Source organism: Pan troglodytes, chromosome 8 (genome assembly GCF_028858775.2).
Source record: "Pan troglodytes isolate AG18354 chromosome 8, NHGRI_mPanTro3-v2.0_pri, whole genome shotgun sequence".
In the NCBI taxonomy this organism is placed as follows: domain Eukaryota; kingdom Metazoa; phylum Chordata; class Mammalia; order Primates; family Hominidae; genus Pan; species Pan troglodytes.
This window is the reverse complement of record NC_072406.2, coordinates 30802445-30829879: the sequence shown is the minus strand read 5'-3', so window position 1 is coordinate 30829879 and position 27435 is coordinate 30802445. Positions and strand designations below refer to the sequence as shown.

Genomic DNA, 27435 nt, shown 5'->3' with positions numbered 1-27435 from the left:
TTATTTTTAGTGGAGACAGGGTTTCACCACATTGGCCAGGCTGGTTTAAAACTCCTGACCTCAGGTGATCCACCCACCTTGGCCTCCCAAAGGGCTGGAATTACAGGCGTAAGCCACGTGCCCAGCCAAAAAATGCTATTATCTTTAATTAGGCTTTTATGAATGTACATAAACTAAAAGCTGTATCAGGCCATGTGTCTAAAACCAAGCGATGAAAAGGCACCATGAAAGAAAATCTTCATGACTACCTAATCAGTTAAGATTCCCTATCTGTCAGCTGTTCATATTTATAAATACACACAAATGGGTACATCTTTCAACACAGAACAATTTTTTCCATGTCAAAAGTCATAATTAAATGTTAGATTTAAAAATGAAGAAACCCTTGTATCACATTTTGTCATTCCATTCTTAAGGATTGAGTGTCTCAAGTATCAAAAGTGGAATTTATAATTTTGTTTATTAGAATTATTTTTTTCTAATGGTATTTTTCATTGTTTTGTTAAGTTCAAAGTTCTGATTCAACACTTATGGAACTAACAGACCTCAGGCAAATTATGTATTCCAAAGATAACTATGATAATAATTCCTTTGACATGAACTTACCATTTCCCTTCAAGAGGTGACATCTAACAACCCTCCCCTTGAACCTGGACTGACTTCAGTGACTTGCTTGACCAATAAAATATAGTGGAAGTGACATTCTGAGACACATAACTTACAAGAAGCCATGTGGAGTACATTTGGGTCTCCTGGAGCACTAGCTCTTAGGATGCTCCCTCTGGGAACCCACCACCATTCTGTGAGAAGCTCAAGCCACAAGCAGAGGCCTTGGGTAAGAGTTTCAACTGATAGCCAGGTGAGGTCCCAGGTGATGGTCGACCATCACTGCTCACCATACTAAGCATCCATCCCAGTGAAGCCTTCAGATGACCCTAGTCCCAGGCACTATGTGACTACAACTTCATGACAGACCCCACGCAAGAACTGCCCAGCTGTTAACCCACATAACTTTGAGATATAATAGACTGCTCTTTTAAGCTAAGTGTTAGTATGGTTACTACTAAGAGTTGTGTAGTAAGAGATAACTAGAACAGCCTCTAACAAAGGAGGCTGGCGGCTGGTAGGTTTGAACAGTACTAAGTCATATTATTTAGAATTGTTTGGGTCTTCTTTTAATCTCTGTTTAAAACATAACTTAAACATAATACATATTTAAATAAATTCACTTCAAGTTTATAAAGACTAAATTAGGTCAGGCTTACAAAAGCCAGCCATGAATCTCATCCCTGGATCACTTCTCAAAACCCTGCTCTCTTGGACCTCCAGTCCCTCGCAAGGACTCTCCCGCCCTGCTGTTCTTAGTCAATGCTTACTCATCCTACAGATCAGAGCTTACACATCTCTTAAACTGAGGAACTTAGGCCCTTGACAGCTCCCCACATCAAGCTGTGCCTGGAATGTTAGGTATTCCTCCTGCAAACTCAAATATTGAACTGAATCTGTCAGATAATAGTTGTAACACTAATAGTTAACGCTTAGGGAGTGCCTGCTTTGTGTTAGATGCTGTGCTGAGAACCTCACAAGCAGACAATCTGACTCCAGAGTCTGTGCTCTTCACCATCACATGATAAAGCTTTGGCATTTAACACCTCTCTTCTGTTGGGTTGGTTTGCGGGGTTTTTCTCCTTAACTACTTATCTCCCCATCATGAGGGCTGCTGAAGGCAGGGCCCAGGGTTACACAGCTCATCCTTGGCATGCCACTCCTTAACCATGCCCTCTGGCACATAATAAACTCTCAACTGAAATTTGAGAAAATGAAAATAAGAATTATTTAGCAACTGCTGTTGCTCTCCCGTGACTGAAGTTAAAACACTGTCATTGCGAACGGGGCCTAGAATTGTGCCTTCAACGTGGCTGATGCTCAAAAAAAAGTCACTGAGCAAAACACGAAAAATACTGCTTTTCACTACTGTACAACTAATATTTAGAATAAGTCACCTTCCTTATAAAGTTCTATTTATTACCAAGTTCTGTGTATCTTCCACTGAGTTCGCTAAGTGGAAAACGTACATCCTTTCATAAAATGTAGTTAATAGAACTATAATAAAGCCATAAGGGGGAAAACGCACAATAAGTAGTGCTGGGAGGAACAGAGGATGTGAGAAAAGAGACGGGTGGCAATAAACACAAAATATTTTGTAAAAATACATGGTAAGAGAAAATCTGCACGTGCACTTAGAAGAGTCTACCAAAGGTTTCCATCACCTACCTGTTTAAAGGGTGGGCAAATCCTCATCTCTCTCAAAAAGCTTCTTAAAACCCCATTTTGGTATTTTAAAACTTTTTGTAAGACACATCCTCTCTTTTCCTTATCTTGAGATGGGAAAAGAAAAAGATAGGGGTCAGGGGCAGGGACAAAGAACAGGGAAAGGAGAATTATCTCTCACTTTTCCCAGTTTTCCACCTAAAAATATGTACTTCTCTTATCATTTGATAAATGACCATAACACAAATCACACTGCTGTAAGATGTCACAGAAGAACAACATTCTTAAGGTCAGTTTCCAAAGTCAAGGTATAAGGCCAAAACTGCAGTTAATCCATTTTCTTTGACTAGGGATTTAACTATTGGAGAACTCATGAACCGTCTCTCAAATGTGTCTAATACAGCCAACTTTTCCTCAATTATTAAAGCAAAACTGTTACTTTGAGCAACAGCTGAAGAAGCTAGCTTGCATACAGGACTATGTTAGATAAAATATGCATGCTCCGAGCAAGAATGGCCCTCAGCACAGCAAGGTATTGATGCTATGAGAAAAGTGGGAATTGTAATTGTGAGACAGCACATATAAGCTCACTAAATGAATTGGCAGGCACAAGTTTTTTGGGAAAAAATCTGAGGAGGCTGGAAAAGAATACAGTTAAATTCAGTAGGTTAAACATGTATATGATACAGCTCAATTCTACAGTCAGAGGATCAAGGAAAACTAAAAGCAATTTTGCATTCTTGCAATTCTCTTTTCCAAGAAAAGTGAAATTTCAAATGTCTTTGAATGGCCCACAGTAAGTTTTCAACAATATCACTATATTATTTACAAATGTCTATCTACTTATAGGTATACTGTTGTACAGTTATGAGAGATCTATGGCTCAATGTTAGGCGCAGTCACCAGTTAGTGAGATTATCTGAAAAGGTATTTCCATTGCTATATAGGAGGAAGCCAAGAATATTTAAAGCTATTGTTGGCAAAGGAGTCAAGATTTGTGACATCCTACGCTGTATAAAACTTTTGAAAATTCTCCTATTTCAAATAGCTCTATATCTCAGTTGAAAAGTACTTTTTAGTATCATAAAAACCATATGCCGAGCAGCGACAGGAAGATTGTATACTCTAAAGGAAATTATTGTCATTGAAAAGACAGTAAATTTAAATTCTAATTCCTGTATATATTACTAAATTAATAAATGATTTTTAGACCAATCAACTTTTCAAAATGAGGATATCACCTCTTCATTATCCCTCTCTTAGGACACAACAAAATAACAGGGTATTTGCCTAAAAGTATTGCAAATATAAAAGAAAAATGATCAAAACAAAAAGTATCAATAGCAATAATAAAAAACATGGTTAACAAATATGTTTGCATGGTTAACTTCTAATAACCTATGTCAGACTAAAAACGTACAAGGACACTAGTGAAAGACTATCTGGCATGTTGCATCCCTGATCCCTGCTAGTTACTACATCAGTAACATCAGTAGTAACCCGCCTGTCATGGGACACCTGAAACCATCCCTAATGGAGCAATACCACCCAGGCTGAAAACCATTACTAAACAAAAGAAGCAGTGTGATACAGTAGAAAAACGATTTGAAGCTTTGACAGACCTCATCTGTAAAAGAGGAGATGTCTAATACCTCCTTATCAGAATGTCAATACAAAACTCCTAGACTCATGCCAGGGATTTAGAGACTCTCAACAATGTTAGTTCTTGAAAGCACAAAATTGTTTCATTTTTTATCTTTACTTTTACAACTGTAGCTTTCAAAGTTATTTTAGAGTGATTTAAACATTACATCTTCATCTAAAATGCTACAAAAAAAGCTTTACTGTGGTTTACCATTCAAGGACATATGTACGTCTATATTGGAGGAAGGAGGAGTATGTGCATGCATAGCTTTTATAGGTCTTAGTATACCAGGACCTAGCAGACACACAGCAGCTAAAAGACATGGGAACTCAAATCTTTGCTGAATGAACTAAATATTTTTAGAAATTAAGAGATAATATGAATGCTCCTTGAATACTGAGTAGAGCCTTATTTAGATGCCTTTCATAAGCATGAAGGCATGTCACAGACTGTGACATAAAAGTACAAAAGAAATCACAACAGAAATAATGCAATCTTTATATACTGAACATATTCAAAATGCAAATTTGATTTGTAACATACATTACATAAAACATAATCCACACAACATATAAAAGGAGCAAAATATAGAGTACAAATATCAAATTATTCCCTTAATGTTAAGCTTATTAAGTAGGCATTTCTTATGAGATAATGGAACATGAATATAGATAAATATATACAGTGACGTTATTTGACTATTATTTAACAAACATGTTCATGTAAGTCCCAAAGGACTTCATTAGAAAAGCAGATAAACTAAACTTCTACATGCTGAACTAAAATATTGAGGATTAAATTCAGTATGATGATATTTTGAGTTTTCTAGACCATGTAACACTAAGGTATATTTCAGTCAAACAAAACACAACGTAACATAACGTATGGGGAGAGAGGAATCACCAAAAACTTTAATGTAAGATTGGTATGTCTTGATTCATAATTTTAACCTTCAAATATAACTGCTCATACAAGCACCTAAGCACATAGCACAGTGAAGGTAGAAAAAAACATAAAATGGGAAGTAAAGAAATCTGACTTCTAATTTTGCCTCTGCTCACTCGTTTTAGACAAGTCACATTAAAAATCTCAGGGCTTTAGTTTTCTCATCTGCAAAACAAGCACAACAGTCATTAGAATTCTATAAGTCTCATTCTATAAAATATACGATGTTTTTAAGACTTAGTAAAATAAAAAAGTAAAATCATTGTCTAGGCAAGTAAAGATAGAAAAATCAGCTCGCATCGGATCCCATTCCCTATTGCCTAGTCAACAACTTGACTTCTGTTGTTATCCCAATTCTCTCCTGAATCATCATCTCAATTTCCCCCTCAAAGTGCATCATTCTCTTCCAGATACACAGATGCTATAATCCCGTCTACCCTTTAAGAAGAGAAATTCCCAGCTGGGCGCAGTGGCTCACGCCTGTGATCCCAGCACTTTGGGAGGCCGAGATGGGCGGATCACGAAGTCAGGAGATCGAGACCATCCTGGCTAACATGGTGAAACCACGTGTCTACTAAAAATACAAAAAAAAAAAAAAAAAGAAAAGAAAAGAATTGGCCGGACATAGGGCATAAGGGCGGGTGCCTGTAGTCCCAGCTACTGGGGAGGCTGAGGCAGGAGAATGGTGTGAACCTGGGAGGCGGCATTTGCGGTGAGCTGAGATTGCGCCACTGCACTACAGCCTGGGTGACAGAGCGAGACTCCATCTCAGAAAAAAAAAAAAAAAAAAGAAAGAAAGAAAAAGAAGGGAAATTCCCAATCAGTGAAAGAAAAACCCCACTGAAATAGCAGCAAAAAGGACAAAATACCTCAGACGAAACATTACAAAAAATGTACAAGACTTTTAAGAGGAAAACTTAAAAACACTACTAAAGGTTATAAACAAAAAGAGATGCTATGTTCTCGGATAGGAAGATTGAATATCATAAAGACATAAATTTGTTAATTTAAAACTAGGCCAATTTAAACAGAAAGTTTTGTTTTTAAACCAGTCAACTCAATTTGAAAGTTTATCTAAGGAGAGTAGGAAGGGGAAAGAATATCTAAAACAACATCTCCAGAAAAAAAAAAAACCTCAAGACCATATCCTACCAAATGTCAAAACATATTAATAATTAAAACCATGTGGTAGCAGAATGTGTTTAGACACACACCAACGGGTCAAAAGAGAAAAACAGACTTAAATACATATGCAAATATAATATATAAAAGAAATATTTCAAATCAGAAGGAAAAAAAGATGGACGATTCAGTAAATGGTGTTGGGATATTTGGTAGCCAAATAGAAAAGAATCAAGTTAGAACCATACTTCATACTGCCTAACAGGATAAATTCCAAATAGATCAAAGACTTGAATGTAAAAAACAAAACCATACTGAGACTGTGGGGACAGTCTGGTGGCTTCTAACAAAGATAAACAGTCTTACCATATGATCTAGCAATCATGTTCTCACATATTTACCCAACTGAACTTAAAACGATGTCAACACAAAAGCCTGCAAATTCATGTTTATAGCAGCTTTATTAAAAATCACCAAAACTGGGAGCCAACAAGATGTCCTTCAGTAGGTTAATAAACAAACTGTAGAACATCCCTATAATGGAAGAGTATTCAGCAATAAGAAGAAATGAACTACTGAGCCACGAAAAGGCACGTAGGAACCTTAAATGCATACTGGTAAGTGAAAGACGCCAGTCTGAAAAGGCTATATAGTCTACGATCCCAATTATACAACATTTGGAAAAGATAAACTTGTAAATGGTAAAAAGATCAGTGGCTGTTTAAAGTGCAAAGAGAGGAAGGAAAGGAATGAACAGATGGAGCACAGGTCATTTTAAGGTGATAAAACTATTCAGCATGGTACTGTAATGACAGATACGTGGCATTACACAATGGTAGACACATGTCATTATATACACTGTCAAAACCCATTGACCTATACAAAACAAAGTGTACCTTAATGTAAACTATGGACTTTAGTTAATAGTAATGTATCAATATTGGTTCATATCTTGTAACAAATATATACACTAATGAAATATGTGAATAATTGGGGAAATTGTGTCGGAGTTGACCTCTGTACTATCTGTTCAATATGCATTATGCTAAGCAATGTGCATTCATTTCCCTTGCCTCTTCCAAACCACTCTCCCTCTTTCCTAAAACTGCCCAGCTCCAATCACGTCAGTCCCCTCATGTTGCAGTTTATTTAAAAATCTCAAATGCCCCTTCACCTGTTAATTATTTTAGCTACTGGATCACTGCCTCTCTCTCCAACATCACTTCTGTCCTAATTCTTGGAGCTTTTAATAACAGTGTAAGTGATGCTTTCAACACCTTGGCTTTTCAACTTCTATCACATCTTATTAACTCCGATGGACCTTGGAGTCATCAGACCTTGTCATTACCAATAATTGAAAACCCTCTATAGTCTTAATTTAAAGGATCCTACCTTCCAACCATCATCTTCTATTTTTCTAACTCACTCTGAAACCCAACTCTGCACTCATTCAGGGCAACTGACTTCTGCTCCAGCTATTCTGTAACTTTCAAGTTCTTAGAAGGCATCAAGTTTTCTCTACCTTGTAGCATTCAGCATTCACCTACAGACTATTGCTTCTTTCTGGGATGCAGTGCTTTGAACTCTGTCTCTTTTCAACATTAAAATTATAGCATAAACGTAACCCCCTCACACCAGTCTACCTTTTTATTTTCCATTATAGCACTCTGGTTACTAGCTTCTTAGCTATTGACCATCATCTGTTAGTATCTGTTTATTTCACATCTTCCACCATTAGAATATCAGCACCATTGACAGCAAAGGCTATGCCTGCTTTATTCACCACTGTATAGCCAAAGCATGATACTTGGCATTCAGTATTTGACAAATAAAAGAAAAAATGACTAACGCAAAGAGAATGAAACGAATTAAAGAAATTCTACCATGTTACAAAACTGAGTGAAACATGGAAATCAAGATGATGTTTTAAAAAAAAATTCTATGGGCTGGATGCGGTGGCTCACGCCTGTAATACCAGCACTTTGGGAGGCTGAGGAGGGCAGATCACAAGGTGAGGGGTTCAAGGCCACCTGACCAATACGTTGAAACCCCATGTCTACTAAAAATACAAAATAGCCGGGCATGGTGGCGTGCACCTGTAATCCCAGCTACTTAGGAGACTGAGACAGGAGAATCGCTTCAACTCGGGAGGCAGAAGTTGCAGTGAGCCGAGATTGCACCGTCGCACTCCAGCCTGGGCAACAAAAGTGAAACTCTGTCTCAAAAAAAAAAAAAATTATTTAACTCTGCTGGAACACTTCTGCTATTTTAAGTTATATAAAAGAATCCTAAATATCAATTAGATTTCTCACTTGAAAGTTGAGAGAATCTACAGTATCTAGAACTGCTGTGATAATCAAACAAAATGTTCATAGGGCACTGTAACAGAGTCTAGCAAACAATAAGTAGTCAACAAGTGACGATTATTCTTAAAAGAGCATTTAAAAGACTTTGATGATAAAGTCCTGTAAAATGAGGATATGATTATAGGAAGAAAAAAAGACTTGAAAGAGGTCTGTTTCTCTACTGATGCTGTCCTTTCAACTCTAGAATATCCAGCTCAGAGATTATTTTTCCCTTACAAAAATCAGGAAATATTCTTTCAACTTCCTACTGAAGGCTAGAAATAGTCACAGTCCAGTCCAGGACAAAACAACACAAAGCCAAAGGCCAGGCAGGGTGGCTCACGCCTGTAATCCCAGTGCTTTGGGAGGCCAAGGCGGGCAGATCACAAGGTCAGGAGATTGAGACCATCCTGGCTAACATGGTGAAACCCCGTCTCTACTAAAAATACAAAAAAAAATTAGCTGGGCATGGTGGCGGGTGCCTGTAGTCCCAGCTACTCAGGAGGCTGAGGCAGGAGAATGGCGTGAACCCGGCAGGCGGAGCTTGCAGTGAGCCAAGATCGTGCCACTGCACTCCAGCCTGAGCAACAAAGCAAGACTCTGTCTCAAAAAAAAAAAAAAAAAAAAAAAAATACAAAGCCAAGGAAAAACATTTTTAACAAACTCCTTCCCAAAGGCTTACATTTGTATTTTTCACAAAACACCAATAATGACTATCATATGATCTTTCTCATTCCGTTAGAATAAATTTAGTACCAAAATATATCCATTAGTCGGGTAAAGAAAAAGTTACATGATGTTTTCCACCTTCAGTCAACTATATCTTTGGCTAAAGCTAAACAAAGACAGTTAACATATAAAATAACAGCAAAACTTAATCTAGAGGTCAATTACAGAACTTTAATTTTAACTTGTTATTGAAGATAATCAGTATTTATCCTCACGTCTATGTTTACATATGATAATATAAACAAATCAATCAACACTAACATAGAAAAATTATTTATGTGAAGACATGTTAAAGAAAACTGCTATTATCATTGTGAAAGTTCTCTTGATTTCTAAACAAATGAAGGCTGTTCAGCCCATCACATGACCTAATTGGCTGGGCATTCTTCACTAGTTACTCACACACTGGAAATTGCGCACTAAAAATCATGTGAATATCTTGAGACATTAGAAAAAAATTTCAGAATGTTTGTTAAAGTTTTAGGTTTGGTATAATCAAGTATTTCAAGATTTAAAAAGAAACTACAACTTAAATGAAGTAAACAGGGATTACATCTAGTAGGTTTTCTGAAATTGAGATAATTACTAAAAATTACTAATTTTCATTCAGTAATTATGTATATGTATTAGATATTCTACATGCCACTAACCAAAATTAATGTTAAACTAGAAAATAATTTCCAAATTTGTGCAATACTAATAGACTTAAAAGAAATACATTTCTAAGACTGACAGGATACAATAAGTAGTCAATAAGTAACGATAAGTAATTAAGTAATAAATGCAGAAGAAAATATACAACATTCTTATTACATGTAAATGGGGGGAAAGTGTATTCACATTTGTGTAAAAGAATGGAAAGATACAAAATATACGGAAGTGGTAACTTATAGAAGATGAGAGCAGCTAAAGAGGGATAGGAATTAGACTTGTCAATGTCCATCTTTTTAAATTGTTTTAACATTTGAGCCATGTGAATATATACTTATTTTTAAAAGAAATAAATACTTTATATAAGCATGTGTATCTCTTTAAATCAACAAACATAAATATATATGCATATGCATATGTATATGTGAGTTTAAAGAACAGAAAATGGGTTTGTCTGGTTTTTTCCTTTTTAAGAGAAGGAATTAAGAAAAATTTTTCACAACACCACTGAGAGCCATGTTTCCGGGTCACAGTTCTGACTAAATGAAACTTCACAATAATAGCTCTTTTCTCCCCCTTTAAAACCTAAGAATATTTTTCAAACTACCATAATTCTAAGACAGATGACTTTAAAAAAAGAAGCCAAAAGAGAAAAAAAGGTTAAAATAATATGAATTATTTCATTTTATTTATCCTCTAAATGATTCTACTATATATTATTAATTACAAATCATTTTGATTTAAAAAATACAATATTACTGAAAGTGAAATGCTCCTCCTAAAGTCCTTCCACCATCTCTGAATCTGTCCTCTTAAAAAGATCGCCGCACTTTACAAAATTTCAGGCTAACACCAAATAGCAATAATAATTTTTTTTCTAAATCTAGATTGTTGCCAGAAACACAAATCACTTCTGAACTGCATTCCAATCTACAACATTCCTCTACTTCAAAAGACTCTACCTGAATTTGTCTTTGGAAAACTCATGTCCTCTTTCCCCTCTCAACCCACCTTACATGTTATAGTCTTCTCTAAAGCACATCAGGTATTTAGAATACCTCAATGGCAGCCTACAATACTGTTCAACATTCTTATGCGACCATCAGCAACCCATATCCAATCACAGTTTCCTCCAAAACATAAACCAGATTTCTATAAGTTGTCCATATATACTAATTATAAAATAATTTAAAATATTAAAGACAAACTACAAATGTTTAAGAGGAGCTAGAGGAAAGGGGAATGAGTTATTGTTTAATGGGCACAGGGTTTCAGTTTGGGATGATGGATAAGTTCTGGAGACAGACAGCGGGCATGTGAGTGTACTTAATCCTACTAAAGTGAACACTTTAAAATAGTTAATTTTATTGTATATATATTTTACCACAAAAATAAAAACAAATAACATATTAGGAATGCCACCATAAGTATCCCACAGTTTAGTGCTCACCTGAAAGAAACCTAAAATTTTCTATTACTAAGTTGATCTGTGAATATGTAACCCAATTCTGTAAACGCTTATGCATGTAGGCACAGGGCCTAGGACTCACAATAATTTTGGAAGTACACGTAAATGTTTTATTTCTTTTAAAATAAGAAGAAAAAAGTGAACTTTTGCTTCAAAGAAAATGTTTTAATATATAATACTAATATATTTTTCCTTAAAACAATGTAGTCATAAAATATTTTTAATTTTTTTAATAGAAAGAGGAGCCCAAGAAGACAAAAGTGCCTAGGGCCCATGAATGTCCTAATATGACCCTTATGTTTACCATTTCCTAATATGAGATTATCAAGGGAGAACAAGAAAGAAAAAACACAACTGGAGATGTATGTTAAACAGTATTATTGAAAGAAAATACATACATGAGCAACTATTGAAGGCCTGACATTTTTTTAAAACCTCAATAATATTAGAATGGTATCTCAATTATTGTTTAAACCTTTTCAAACAACTCTTTATTAACAAGAGGTATAACAAGATATCCCATTTATGCACACAATAAATGCTTGAAGATTAACTTAATGGGGATTTAAAAGAACCAGAGAGCAATAACTATTAAAGGAGTCAAAACTAAGTGAGTAAGTGGGAAGAAAAAAGAAGAAAAAGGAGGGAAGGAAGAAGAAAAGGAAAAAACACTGACTAAAAGAACAAACAGATCCACCTTCATTATCGAATTCACTGTAGTTGAAAATATTTCCTAAGTAAATTCATAGACTTAGTATAATGTCAATTAAAATCCCCAACTGACAATTCAAATATTAAGGAATATACTGAGAGAAAGTATGTAGTTTAAAAATAAATATGAGAAACTAAAAAAAATGAGCATGTGTCTAAACCTATTGATACTGGATAAAAACAAAAAGACAAAAAATATTTTTAAAGCTATAAACTAGTAAATTTCAAATACGAAAGGAAATAAAATAGGGAAAATAATAATAAACATTTCTGGGAGAATAACGTTAACATTAAGAAAAACAAATTGATCTCTACAGCTTTGTGCTACAACATACAGAATTTCAGATGCATTACAAATTGATTTTTTAACTGGAAAAACATGGAATATTTATAGTTGTAAAAGGGGGTTTGCCTTTTGACAAACAACTTCAAGCAATTGACCCAATTATTACAGAAAGTGTCTACAAAATGAAAAACACCAAAGTAAAGATAAAAAGGAAACCAACAAAGTAAAGAGAGAGAGGAGGGGCTTTGCAGCTGCAATGCTAGATAAAACTTTTATCTCCAAAATGCACATGAAGTGGTCTAGCTTGGTGCCCAGTCTTCAACAGAAACTGTCACAAAATATGACTTCAATCAAAAGCACGCAGAGTTGCACTCACTCAGCCATGTGCCAGGTACTGTTATAAACACTTGATAAAGCTAATCTCAAAGTCACAACAACTCCCCTATGAAGATGATACTATTATTATTCTTAGGTGGTAAACTGGAAAAGTAAGGCCCAGAAAGATAAGTTACTTACCCAGTATGACATAGCTAAATGGCTAGAGCCAAGATTTGAACCCAGGCAATCTCCCTCTAGAGTACATGATCTCCACCACTACGCTATTTGCTTCTTTCCCATGTGCAACAGAAGTTCATGGACCATTCATTCTACAAATCTACTAGGTTTATATCTAAGAAACTTCAGTTCATTAGATATAAGTTACTAAAATGCAGGAAAAAACACAAATAAGAATAGTTTTGATAGAGTGCTTTGAGGATTCAGAGGATCATACCATTGTCAGTAAAGGGGATAAGGAAAGGCTTTGTGGAAGAAGTGGTATCTACATTGGGTCTGAAAGGATATGAGACACAGAGATGGGAAATTAAAGAGGAAAACATTCCATCCTCAAGAAACAAAAGGACCAAAAGCATCAAACTAAGGTAGAAAAAAAGCACTGGAACTCAGATAGTTGAGCTGAAATGAATGTTATACAAGAGGGAAAAAAATGAAAATGCATGATTCAGAAGACTAAGGAGCTTAAACTGAACTCAGTATGGAAGGTACGGGAGTAACATGAACACAGCTGTTATACGGCAACTGGATATAAGAATTAGAAAAGAGATGGAAACAGAAAAAAAATGCCAGTGGGTTAATTCGCTAGCCTAGGCAAGGTAAGGAACGTCCAAAGTAAAGTAGGACAAATAAAAATGGAGAAAAGGGAACGCGATATGTAACACACAGTAGTTAAAAATTTTCAATTAAATTAATGAACCAGGTCAGAATATACTAAAATGTAAATACAACAAAGGGGATGGATGGGACCACCTTTGGGAGATTCTTTGGGAACGTCATAGTGGGAGGACATTATGGGCCAAAAAAAGCTAGAGTGGAGGGTAGACAGCCCCTGAAGAAAACTGCCTCTGCACCATTTGGCTATGCTCAAAAACTTGATTAAGGAGACTTTAAAACGTCAACATTTTGAGAGATTATGAAGGCAGATGGACAGAATTGAGTAATAAATGTGGAGGTGACTCAAGTTTTAGTGCAACGAAAGAATCATCTTGTCATTAATAGAAATGGAAAAACTGAAGGAAAGTAGGTTTAAAGCAAAAAGAGACAGGAGTTCTGGTTTCTAGATGGTGAGATGAAGGCTTATATAGAACGATATCCAGAAATAATGCAGTGTCCATAAGACTAGTGCTTGAGTAAGAAGAGCTGAAAATACAGATGCCATCTACATAAAGACAGCTGGAAGTTGTGAGACCAAAAGAAAAAATCTTAGAAATAAAAAATGAATCAGGGAAAGTTTCAGGAACATCTATATTTAGGGGTGAAGGAAGAAGAGGCAAAGAAGACACTGGCAAAGGCTTCATATTACCACTGCAAATATCAAGTGTAACGCAGCAGTGCTTCCTGATCTTTTTCACATGAAAGTGCACAAATAAGACAATACCATTTGTGTGGCATAAAGCAGTAAATGAAACTGCTAAAGGCTAATGTTGTTAGCCCAGGAGCTGAAGAAATCACCCATATCCACACCAATTAATCCAATTACTGTACTGTTTGGAAAGCTCTGTAATACATGCCAAAAAGTTTAAGATTCTATTCCCCTAATCTTTCAATAGAAAGAAAAAATTTCTTTTCAATTCCACCTAACTGATTCATTAGGTGGAATGTTGCAAATCTGACAAAGGAGAAAAGAACTCATAAATAACCATGAAACTTGGTAACTGAGAAATCACTAATAACTCTAAAATCAGTGGAAAAAATGAGATTCCAGAAGAAAATACGAAGGAGGGTGATTAAAGCATCAACTTTTTACCAGCCATGTTACCCTAACTGGTTAAAAGGTATATAAACTAAATGAGATGATTCTTCAAATCTTTTTAATAAAAATATTCTCTTTTTAAACTAAATTTAATGCTAATATACTTTACCTCCTGATCCTTCTTTTTTAAGAGACGGGGTCTCACTATGTTGCCCTGACTCGTGTACATTGGCTGTTTATGGGTGTAATCATCACACACTGCAGCCTCTAACTCCTGGGCTCAAGCGATCCTCCCACCTCATCCTACCGAGGGGCTGGGCCTACAGATGCAAGCCACTGCACCTGGCCTTTCCTGTTTTTTAAAAAGAAAGAATAAAAATCCTTTGAAACGCTAAATACTTACCCAGTGCGAGACTGACCAACTTTATCACAGATATCCAAAATGAGGCCCCAGTCCTCAGCAGTATTCATCTCGCTGGTTGCTTTCTCTGTAGATTGTAAAGGGGATTGCAGAAACATTATTTTTTAAATCTTTAAAAGATACATAATCACACTTAAATCACAAAACTATAGTATAATCAAGTCTTAACAACAAATCAGAATAGTTGCCAGCATTCTAGTTATTTTCATGGCCATCTTGAAAAGATGTACGCTCATTATCTCTTGCAATTATTTTCCCTATTCACAATGCAGTTGCCTCTTTACTTAGTATAAAATAAAAGGCATTGATTTTTCTTTATAAAAAAATTATATATAGGTCTACCACCATCTGCAAATAGAAAGACTAAAATAAGAAATACTATTTTCATTAGCAAAAGATTATTTACTTGCTAGTAAATCTTTATAAAAATGTTTCAGGTAATTAAGTTAATTATTTAGCTAGTTTTGTGGATTTTTTTTTTGATAATATGGAGAGGGGACTGAAGGAAAGAAAACCAAGTTTTGACTGAATGTATTTCCTTAAATAAAAACTTATTTAAGTGTTCAGAGAAAATAACTGCCTGTTGTTTATCCTAAGAAATTATTCTTCAAAAGTGAAGAGGAAATAAACACTTTCTCAACAAAAATTGAGGGACTCTACTGCAAGCACACCTGCCTTGAAAGCAATGTTAGCAGAACTTCTTAACAAATAAGAAAAATTATGTAAGTCAGAAACTTGTATCTACATAAAGAAAAAAACAGCACTAGAGGCTGGGCAGGATGGCTCATGCCTGTAATCCCAGCATTTTGGGAGGCCGAGGTGGGAGGATCACTTGAGGATGGGAATTGGAGACCAGTCTGGGCAGCAGAGCAAGGCCTCATCTTTAAAAAAATAATTAGCTGGGCCTGGTGGCATGCACCTGTATTCCCAGCTACCGAGAAGGCTGAAGTGGGAGGATCACTTGAGCCCAGGAGGTTGAGCCTGAAGTTAGCTATGATAGTACACTGCACTCCAGTTAGGCAACAGAGCAAGATCCTATATCTTTAAAAAAAAAAAAAAAAAAAAAGAGGAAGAGAATAAAGATGGAATACCCGAAGATAAAAATAATAACTTTTATTTTTATTTTTATTTTTCTTCTTACTCTAACAGAAAATAGTTTATTCTAAATAATAACAGCAACAATGTATTCATTACCTACGATTTTATATATATTCTGATATTCTTATGTATGCTTCCATGTAAGTAGAATGAATGACAGCAATGACGCAAGGGATGGGAAGGAGGAATTAACAATATTTTCATTTATTATAAGGTACTTGCATTACACATGAAGTGGTACAGTGTTATCTGAAAGCAGACTTGGATTAGTTGTGAATGTATCTTGAAAACTCTTAGGCAATTACTAAAAAAAAAAGATTTTAAAAAAGTATAACTGCTATGCTAAGAAAGGAGATAAAATGGAATCACGCAAACTGCTTAATTAAAATCACAAAAGCCAAAAAGAGAGCGAAATAGAAAATGGGAACAAAGAACAAGGGCAATGAATAGAAAACAGTAACAAATATGGTAGCTATTAACACAAGTATATTAACAGTCACTTTACATGTCAATGGTCTGCATACTACACCAATTAAAAGGCAGAAATTGTCAAAGTGAATCAAAAAACAACACACAACTGTATGTTGTCTATAAGAAACTCACTTTAGACATAAAAACACATAGAGATTAAAAGTTAAAGGATGAGGCCAGGCACGGTGGCTTTTGCCTGTAATCCCAACACTTTGGGAGGCCGAAGTGGGCAGATCATTTGAGCCCAGGAGTTCAAGACCAGCCTGGGCAACATGATGAAACCTCTCCTCTACAAAAAAAATACAAAAATTAGCTGAACATACTCAGGAGGCTGAGATAGGAGGATCACTCAAACCCAGGAAGTGGAGGTTGCAGTGAACCAAGATTGCACCACTGCACTCCAGCCTGGGCGACAGAGCAAGACCAAAAAAAAAAGAAATGGACAGGTCAGGTAGGCAGAAAATCAGAAAGGACATAGTTGAACTCAACAACACCATCAATCAACTGTATATAATTGACAATTGACATCTACAGACTACTTCATCCAAAAACAACAGAATACACATTCTTCCCAAGCTCTCGTGCAGCATTCACCAAGACAGACCACCTTCTGGGCCATAAAACAAACCAAGACAAATCTAAAAAAATAGAAATCACATAGTGATTACAATGGAATAAACTAGAAATCAATAACAGAAAGATAGCTGGAAAATCCCAAAGTATATGGAGACTAACACACTTTTAAACAAGAGTAAAAAAAACTTAAAAGAAATTTTAAAATACTTTGAACTAAGTGAAAATACAACTTCGCAAAATTTGTGGGATGCAACAAAAGCAGTGGTTAGAGGGAAATTTATAGCATTGAATACATATTTTTAAAAAGAATCAAGATCTAAAATCAATAAGCTTCTACCTTAGGAAACTAGAAGAGCAAATTAAATCCAAACTAAGCAAGCAGAAGAAAACAAACAACAAAAATTAGAGCAGAAACCAATGAATCTGAACATAAGACCAATACAGAAAATCAGCACAACCAAAAGCTGGTTATTTTAAAAGATCAATAAAACCGATATGCTGCTAGCCAAGCTAAACTAAGGGAAAAAAAAAAGAGAGAGAGAGAAAACACCAATTACTAATATCAGAAATGAAAGAAGGGACGTCACTACAAACCCCATGGACATTAAAAAGAAAATGAAGGAATATTATGAACAACTCTATGCCCACAAAATTGATAACCTAGATGAAATGGACCAATGCCTTGAAAGACATAATCTGCTGAAATACATACAAGAAACAGACAATCTAAATGGCCCACATCTATTTAAAAAACTGAATCAATAATTAATAATCTTCTAAAACAGAAAGCACAGGCCCAGATGGGTTCACTGGTGAATTTTACCAAGTATTTAAGGAAGAAATTATACTAATTCTGTGTAATCTCTTGCAGTATATAGAAGCAGAGGAGATACTTCCTAACTCATTCTGTGAGGCCAGCATTACTCTGATACCAAAACCAAACAAAAACATTACAAGAAAACTATAGGCCAATATCTCTCATGAACATAAATGCAAAAATCCTCAACAAAATGTTACAGCTGGTAAGACAGGTATGAGCAGGGCAGGAGAGGGTTCTCCCACACCCACTAGGAATGTTGGGTGATTCAGCAATTATCACATTGCCTCTCTAAAAGTGATAAATTGGCAGCTTGCACCAGGGAGAGAGAAGCTCCTAACAGTCCACAAGTGTTAAACATTAAAGTGTTAATTGAATGCAGGCACCAGGGAGAAGCAAAAAAGGGGGCTCCAATAAAATCTCAGGCACTGAGTGAGTGAGCCCAGGCAGGGGCATTAAGAGACAAAATGGCAGTATACGACCTTCCTGGGGCACTCCACCAGAAAAGGGAAGAAAGCCTCCGATGGGCATGCATACAACTTTCTAAACACACTGTGCATGCTCACCTCCCAAGTATAAGGAGGGCACTGCGCATGTGGGCCGCCCACTCTAAGGGAAGAATCACAGGAAAGGGGCCAACCTATAGAGTCCTGGGATCAAAGTTAAACACCGCACTTACTCTTCAAGTCGCCCACTTGGATTTCTTCCAAGTGCACTTTCCTTTCTTTCCTGCTGTAAAGCTTTTTAATAAACTTCCACTCCTGCTCTGAAACTTCCTTCATCTCTTTTTCTGCCTTACGCCCCTTAGATGAATTCTTTCTTCTGAGGAGGCAAGAACTGAGATTGGTGCAGACCCATACAGACTCACTGCCAGTAACTCAGATACCTTCCACCGATTACAAAAACATCAGCAAACTGAATCCAACAATGTATAAAAAGAATTACATATGCCATGACCAATTAAGATTCATCCCAGGTATGCAAGGCTGATTCAACATTTGAACCGTTACCCTCCAAGAAATCAGAAGACTCTTTTCTGGGGGCTCTATGTCAGCCCAAGAGGAAAGACCTAAAGACAGTAATATTGCAGGGGGAGGAGTGGAGAGGCAGAATTCCATAGTCAATGGCCCACCAGACCAACCTACAGTGAAGTTAAAAGTCAATGAGACCTAACCACATGATCAGAACTTCCAATGTGCTTTTGATTTCTCCAGTATTAGCCATGGGCAAACAAGCAAGCTATCTGAAACTATCTTTTTGTTTGTTTTTTGAGACGGAGTCTCGCTCTGTCACCCAGGCTGGAGTGCAGTGGTGCGATCTCGGCTCACTGCAACCTCCACCTCCCAGGTTCAAGCAATTCTCCTGCCTCAGCCTCCTGAGTAGCTGGGACTACAGGCACATGCCACAACGTCCAGCTAATTTTTTTGTATTTTTAGTAGAGACGGGTTTCACCGTGTTAGCCAGGATGGTCTCAATCTCCTGACCTGGTGACTCACCCACCTTGGCCTCCCAAAGTGCTGGGATTGCAGGCGTGAGGAAACTACCTTCTAATGTGGAAGATAAAGAAAAAGACCAAAAAAAGAAAAAGAAAAAAGCAACTTAAGAGAAAAAGAATACGCGTAGGAGGAAAAAAAACTTTAAAAAAATCATTATATTTCAAAACAACAGCTGTACAGAAGCAGAGGGTAACCAGTCTTGACTGGAACACTGCAATTCAAAGAGCAGATATGCTGAAAGATAACATCACCAAGATCTTCAATAGCAGTCTCCATTTTTTAAACACAGATGGGTTGGGGGGACAGTGGAAATGACTCATACCAAGATTCTTATCTGTAATGGTTGGTCTTGACCAAGTGATAATGAAATTCTTGTTTCCATACTCTCCTCCATGCCCTGTTGCCTAGATCAACAGAGTACACTTATTTCCTCATTTTGACCTACTACTGAGAGCAGAAGTACGTCAAGTGAGTTTAATCGCAGAAAATAGAAAGCAGTCAACTCTGACCAAATATTTTACAGGTGTATAATACCTGCTATATATCACAGCATCACCTACTAGTTAGTCACTACCACCGGACAACTAAAATAAGCATCTAGTAAAGACCAAGTGGATAATAACCAATAGGTATTGGTTAGGTAGGGTACCTACCTAGCTACCCTAAAATCTTCTAACATAGAAGATAGCAAAAGCAGGTTATTCACACAGATTAATTCCTTGCATAAGAATTAATACAAAGATCCAAACAATTCATGATCTCAATAAAGCGATTTACTTGCAGGCAATTATAAAATTTGAACACATATTCAACAAAATGGAATAGCCTTCTAGTCCACGCCATACCCTACCAGAAGTAGCTTACAATCTAAGAAAGGAAATGAAACCAGCAGATAGACTTACATTTTAGATTGAAAGGGTTTCAAATAATGCAAAGCCCAAAGCAAATTGAAAGACAGGTAAAGATCCTGGAGAGAGAGAAGAGGAGAATCAGGAAGGGCTTCTCGATGTATTTAGAAAATAAGAAGAGGACAGAATAATGAATTAATCTGTTTCTAATTAAGTGAATAAAGTAAAAAGTAAAGTCATCAAAACGGAAAAGAAGTATAATGAAGAATCTAGGCTGGCTGAAATACAGACTACTTTGTGAAAATTTGGAATAATAAGAGAACAACATTAAGACCTAAAATACTAGCTCAGGTGTTTGCACTGCTTCAAGAAACATCAGAATGCCAAGAGTTCCAAATAAGGAAATAAAACAACAAGACCTAGACTTTTTTGAAAAATATTAATCTATCACCAATATGTAAAAGCGGTTTGGAAGAGGGAAAAGAGGAGAATTAGCTCAAATTTACCTATCATTGCTCAAGTTTTGGTAATATATTGTAAATTCCTTGAAAATAATAAGGTTTACTTTGGGGAATTATTTCAATAACCATGCTCTCAGTCTAAGTGCTCAAAAAAATGATAAGACTACTCAGGTATCTGCAATATGAAGCCACAAAAAGTCATAGTAACACATTGACTTTAAATAATACCTGGTTTAGCCGGGCGCGGTGACCCACGCCTGTAATCCCAGCACTTTGGGAGGCCGAGGTGGGCGGATCACGAGGTCAGGAGATAGAGACCATCCTGGCTAACACAGTGAAACCCCATCTCTACTAAAAATACAAAAAATTAGCCAGGCTTGGTGGTGGGCGCATGTAGTCCCAGCTACCTGGGAGGCTGAGGCAGGAGAATGGCGTGAACCTGGGAGGTGGAGCTTGCAGTGAGCTGAGATCATGCCACTGCACTCCAGCCTGGGTGACAGAGCAAGCCTCCGTCTCAAAAATAATAATAATAATAATAATAATAATAATAATAATAACAATAATACCTGGTTTAATGGTTTTCAAACTTAACTTTCAAATACAGAAACCCTCTACAATGCACTGCTAACTACCCAGAGGGCTAGCATACTTCTGATGCTAACTACCCAGTCAGCGAAGACTTCACAGGTTGAAGACACAGCTCTCCAAAAGACTCCCTTCACTTCAAACCTCAGACACAAGCTCTGGGGTCCCCAGGCACTTCTGACCAACCGGATACAAACTGGGAGTTCCCACTACCCTTCAGGATTGATAATTCACCATAGCAACTCACATAGAAAGTACTATACTTACAATTAGAGTTTTATCATAAAAAACACAAACCAGGACCAGCGAATAGAGATACACAGTTGTCTCTTGGTATACATGGGAGATTGGTTCCAGGATCTTCCACAGATACCAAAATGTATGGATGCTCAAGTCCCTAATATAAAATGGCATTGAATTTGCATAAAGCCTTTGCACATCCTCCTATATACTTTAATTTCTCTAGATTACTTATCATGCCTAATTCAATGTAAATGTTATGTCAATAACTATACTGTATAGGGCATAATGACAAGAAAAATGTCTCTATGTGTTCGGTACAGACATGATATTTTTTCCTCTACAAGTTTTGATCCACTGTTGTTTGAATCCATGAATGCAGACCCCCAGATACAAACAACCACCTGTATGGAGCTAGATCTGGGAGGGTCCCAAACATAAAGCTTCTGTGCTAGGAAGCTTCATCACCCTCCAAGTACATCAGTGTGTATCACCACAATGTGTATCACCTACCAGAATGCTTAACTGAACTTCAGTGTTCAGAGTTTTTATCCTGTTTTATCAAAACAAACAACCTGTTTTACCAAAACAAACATTTAACTCTGTGAGATGAATCCACACATCACAAAGCATTTTCACAAATAGCTTATTTCCAGTTTTTATCGCGGAATATTCGGTTTTTCAGTGTAGGTTTCAATGGACTGGGAAATGTACCTTCATGGATTCTACAATTGGGGTTTCATTATATAGGTATGATTTATGAAATATGACCACACAGTGGAACTTAATCTCCAGGTCCCTATCCTTCCCAGGAGGTCCTATGACTCAAAGCCCAAATCTTTTAATCACATGGTTAGTCCTTCTGGAGTGGCCAGCCCCCAGACCGAGTCATCTTATTAGCATAAACTAAGCTATTATCCCAGGGGCCCACCAAAAATAACAAAGATGCTCTTATCACTCAGAAAATTCCAAGGATTTAGAGGCTGTCTCCTAGGAAACAAAGACTAGTCAAATTATTTATCATTCAACACTATAAGAGAATTTTATCTTAAAAGAAACCCAATATATACAGCAAACCCAAGTGGAAGTGATCTGATTGAGGAGTCCCAGAGCCTGCTCCCTAGGTACTCAACCCCTCTAAAGCCCAAGAATATTGAGTGAGTCATTCTGAACAATATCACTTACTTCATCTTAGAAAAGGAAAGCGTGTTATTACTTTGGTCTGGTAGTGCACTTTAATAATTAATTCATCATTCTCACTGACTGGTAGCCAAGCAGGTTTTTTTTTTTTTAAGTGCATTTTTTAAAAGAACACACTTAAATTCTAAAACCTGCCACCTTATTTAAAAACATAATAGCTAAGCATATTAAAACTTATTAAAAAGTTAACAGTTTATCTGATCAAATATAAATTGCCTACTATCATAATTGAGAGCTATCTTACAGTTCTTGATTAATGATATATCCAGGAACATATGATACAGTTATCAGCAGATATTATGTTGAAAACTCATGAACTACTTTATTACTTTCCTACACATAAATAGAATCAGCATCTGATTCATATTTGTATGGATGGATCAGAAACACAACCCACTTCAGAAATCTAAAATTGTTCACATCATTTATTGAGGCTGCCCCAAAATCATCAAAATCAGTGGCACAATTCTTCTCAGTTATAAAAGAACAAGTATTTTTTTTTTTAATCAGAAGGATATAAACTACCTACAACATGGTTCAGTGAATAGCAAATGAAGTCAAAACTATTTATTTTCTAAGACAAAAACAGGGTTTGTGGGAAAAGGAAAAGTGACAAAAATAACAGACTTGCTTCTAAAGAATTCAAAGCTTCATAATGATCTCATTTTATCCTGAGAATATCCTTACACTAATACTCAAAAAGAGGAGATTGAGAAATCTGCCCAGCAGTACCCAGAAAAAACATACACAGAGCCTCATTTGAATTTCAATAATCTTTTCAAAAGATTAGAGAACTTTTTCTGATAAGCAGCAACTTTTGATTTTTCTCAAAATTTATGACTGTCAAAGATCTGGGGAGGTAAGAAATGCTGACAGGATGACTTCGCATCACATTTAGGTGGTGAGGAAAGGACTGTCATTCAGTCAGCCTGAAGATGTAACAGTTCATTAAAAATGGCCAATGGAAAAATAAGTCTGAAAGAAATTATCCTCTTTGCAAATCAATTCTTCAAAAATCTTTCATCTAATATCCCTGATCCTCCTGGAAACTGTATCTGCAAAGAAATGTAATCTGAAGCTCTGCTAACCAGAAAAAGAAGTAGGTATCAAAAGAACAGCATGGAAGCATTTCAGAGAGGAACATAAAACAGAAATGATAACCTAAAGGCATTAGAAAAAACAGCTTAGAGGAGAGGTAAAATAGGGACAGAAGAACCAAAGAATACAAGTTCTTAATCCAGTGAATATCAGATGGTTAACATACTTGTATTCTGAATTTTCACATTTCTCTCCTATGTTTTAACAGTAACTGATTGCACACCTTAGAATCCAATAGTCCCCACATCTATTTCTAACTTGATTATAAAAGGAGCTAAAACGTATCCATTGGTTACTACATGCCAGGTGCTATGCTAAGTGCTTTACATGCATCATCTCCTCAAAACAAACCTACTGAGGATTAATGAACAAATAGGTATGTCAAGCCAGAGGATCCACACCTGAAGAGCACAGTGGCATAAAACCAATAAGGAGTGAAATACACCTGCAAGAAAAAAGTGGAAGGTGAGGCTCAAGAGTCACAAAGAAGCCAAATATAAGAGGCCTTACATGCCCTGCTGAAAAGTTCAAAGTACTGTGAAAGCAGTAGATTCTTCAGAACTTTTTTTTTTTTTTTTTTTTTTTTTGAGACGGAGTCTTGCTCTGTCACCAAGGCTGGAATGCAGTGGTGTGATCTTGGCTCACCGCAAGCTCCGCCTCCCAGGTTCACGCTATTCTCCTGCCTCAGCCTCCCGAGTAGCTGGGACTATAGGCGCCCGCCACTACGCCCGGCTAATTTTTTGTATTTTTAGTAGAGACGGGGTTTCACCATGTTAGCCAGGATGGTCTCGATCTGCTGGCCTCATAATCCGCCCACCTCGGCCTCCCAAAGTGCTGGGATTATAGGCGTGAGCCACCGCGCCCAGCCCTCTCTAGAAATATTTTAAACGGAGGGGCCACGCGTACATTTACATTTTAAAAATATCACCATCAGCCAACTGGAAAATAACTAGGGAAAAACTGGAAGCAGGGAAGAACAGCTGGAAGCTACTGTACTAATCTGAGAGAGTGGTGATCTAAACCTGGAATCCTTGAGGGCATATTCGGTACCAGGGTATCTGGCACAGGGTAGACAGGATACATTTGTTGTTTAGAATGTAGAAAATTACAACTACAGAAGTCAAGAATTACTCCCAAGTTCACGACTTGTATGACTAAGTAAACTTAGGTACCAACTATCAAAACAGACAAAAACCGTAATTGAGAAGGAAAATTTCAAATGGTTTTGAACATGCTGAACTTGAGATATTTGAAGCCTATTCAACTCTGGTAAAGAGTCAGAATGTCATGTGTTTTCACAAGTAATCCTCATAGCATCCGCATGATGTATAATGGATATTTCTATCCCTATTTACCAAAGTAGAAAGTGAATTCAAAGGGTTCCTATACCTATCCAACTATACATTGTGTCCATTTACTAAGAGTAAATGCTGCAGGTGCAATTTAAGCCCAAAGCCCAAGGTCTTTCTATCATACCACACTTCAGGAGAATGTGACATTAACATTTAAGATTCATCTAGCTTATGATTTATGAGGCTGACTGGACTAAGCAAAGCAGACTAAAAAAATGTCCAAGTATGTAGGACGTGGACTGGCCCAAAGCAGTCTGACTGGGAACACAAATATTCTATTATAGAAACAAAGACATATGATGATTTAGCAGAGGCAGGGAAATGATTCAAAGATGCCTCTTGGGTTTCAAGTCAAGATAACTACAACACTAAAATATTACCAAATTGGCTGGGCCCGGGTGCCTCACATCGGTAATCCCAGCACTTTGGGAGGCTGAGGCAGGCAGATCACTTGAGGCTAGGAGTTCGAGACCAGCCTGGCCAATATGGCAAAACCCCATCTATATTAATGTAAAAAAGATTTAAAAACAAACAAAAATGTTACCAAATAATGAATGAAGAGCCAGACTGAGAAAGATAACTTCAGTTTTCTGACAGATGAATTTGTTTTGGAGGGAAAAAAGAACAGCAAATAGAAATACAAGACTAATGTTCTAGAAAAATACCAATAATTCACTATTTGATAAATAATTCTTGAGTGCTTTCTATGTACCAGACACTATCCCTAAAGTATTAGGGGGAAAAAAATGAAAAGTTCTCATCTTCATGGAGTTTACATTCCACACAAAAGATAATCAATCAATTAATGTCAGGTCACTAAGTACTATAAAGAAAAAGAAATGGAAAAAAGAAACAGAGTGAGAGGGTAAAGATGCATTTTTTTTAATTCCTTTTTTTTTTTTTAAAGACAGGGTCTCACTCTCTTGCCCAGGCAAGAGTGCAGTCATAGCTCACTGCAGCCTTGACCTCCCAGGCTCAACCTATCCTCTGGATTCAGCATCCCGAGTAACTGGGACTACAGGCATACCACCATGCCAGCTAACTTTTTTATTGTTTGTAGAGACAGGGTCTCATTATGTTGCCCAGACTGGTCTCCAATTCCTGGCCTCAAGGAATCCTCCTGCCTCAGCCTCCCAAAGTGTAGGGGTTACTGGCGTGAGCCACTGCATTCAGCCCAAGAAGGATATTTTTTACAGAAGATTATTAGGTAAAGCCTCTCAGAAAATGACGTTTGAACAGAGTCCTGAATGGGTGTGATGAATATCCAGACCTTCAAATACCTGGGTGAGGAGTATCCCAGGCAAAGAGTACCATATAGCTACAGAGGCAGGAATGAGCTTGGAGCGTTCAGATTTAAGAAGCCTGGAATTCAAGAGAGTGAGTCTGGAGATCATAATCATATCAGACACACAGGAAGAAGCCATATTGTAAGCCACAATAAAAAAACTTGCATTTCCCTTTAAGTAGGATAGGAAGCTACCAGAGAACTCTGAGCAGGTAACTGACATTATCTAACATTTTTAAAAGATCACTGACCTTTGTAAATGAGAACTGATTGTAGAGGCAAGAGTGGTAACAAAGAAACCTACCAGAAGGCTCTTGCCACTGACTATGAGAGATAACAATGACTGAAGTAAGGTAAGAATGGTGAGACAGAAAAAGGTGATGATGTGTCCGGAGTTTGTTCCCTCTGGTGGGTTTGTGGTCTCGCTGACTTCAAGAATGAAGCCACGGACCTTTGTGGTGAGTGTTACAGCTCTTAAAGGTAGCACGGACCCAAAGAGTGAGCAGCACCAAGATTTATTATGCAGAGTGAAAGAACAAAGCTTCCACAGCATGGAAGGGGACCCGAGCCGGTTGCTGCTGCTGGCTAGGGTGGCCAGCTTTTATTCCCTTATTTGTCCCCGCCCATGTCCTGCTGATTGGTTCATTTTACAGAGTGCTAATTGGTCCATTTTACAAACCTCTAGCTAGCTACAGAGCACTGATTGGTGCATTTTACAAACCTCCAGCTAGCTACAGAGCACTGATTGGTGCGTTTTTACAGAGCACTGATCGGTGCATTTTACAATCCCCTTGTAAGACCGAAAAGTTCTCCAAGTCCCCACTTGACCCAGGAAGTCCAGCTAGTTTCACCTGTCAATGAAATTCCGGATATATTTTTAAAGTACAGCCAAAATATCTTGCTGATAGGATGAATGTGAAGTGTGAAGAAATAAGAAGAATCAATGATACTCCTAGACATTGGAGCTCAGTGACAGGAAACAGTAATCATGTTGTCTACTGAGAAGGGCAAGGATGAAGGAAAGAGCAGGTTTGGGCAAAGAACTAAGAATTGAGTTTTTGAATGT

At 36.9% G+C, this 27435-nt stretch overlaps 1 protein-coding gene across 5 annotated transcripts in view; it reads right to left on the bottom strand.

Annotated features, from left to right (window-relative positions):
• Positions 1-27435, bottom strand: part of STAM (signal transducing adaptor molecule) — a 239768-nt gene that overhangs the window by 41710 nt on the left and 170623 nt on the right. For 3 of the 5 annotated variants that reach the window (XM_054660795.2, XM_001153098.7, XM_063781439.1), the window contains one exon: positions 14825-14909. The exons of 1 other annotated variant lie outside the window; for it this stretch is intronic. In XM_054660795.2, the coding sequence (XP_054516770.1) occupies positions 14825-14909 (85 nt within the window). Of the gene's footprint in view, positions 1-2274; positions 2379-14824; positions 14910-27435 lie in introns of all 5 variants that reach the window. One more of the 5 variants, XM_063781438.1, reaches the window with a different exon arrangement.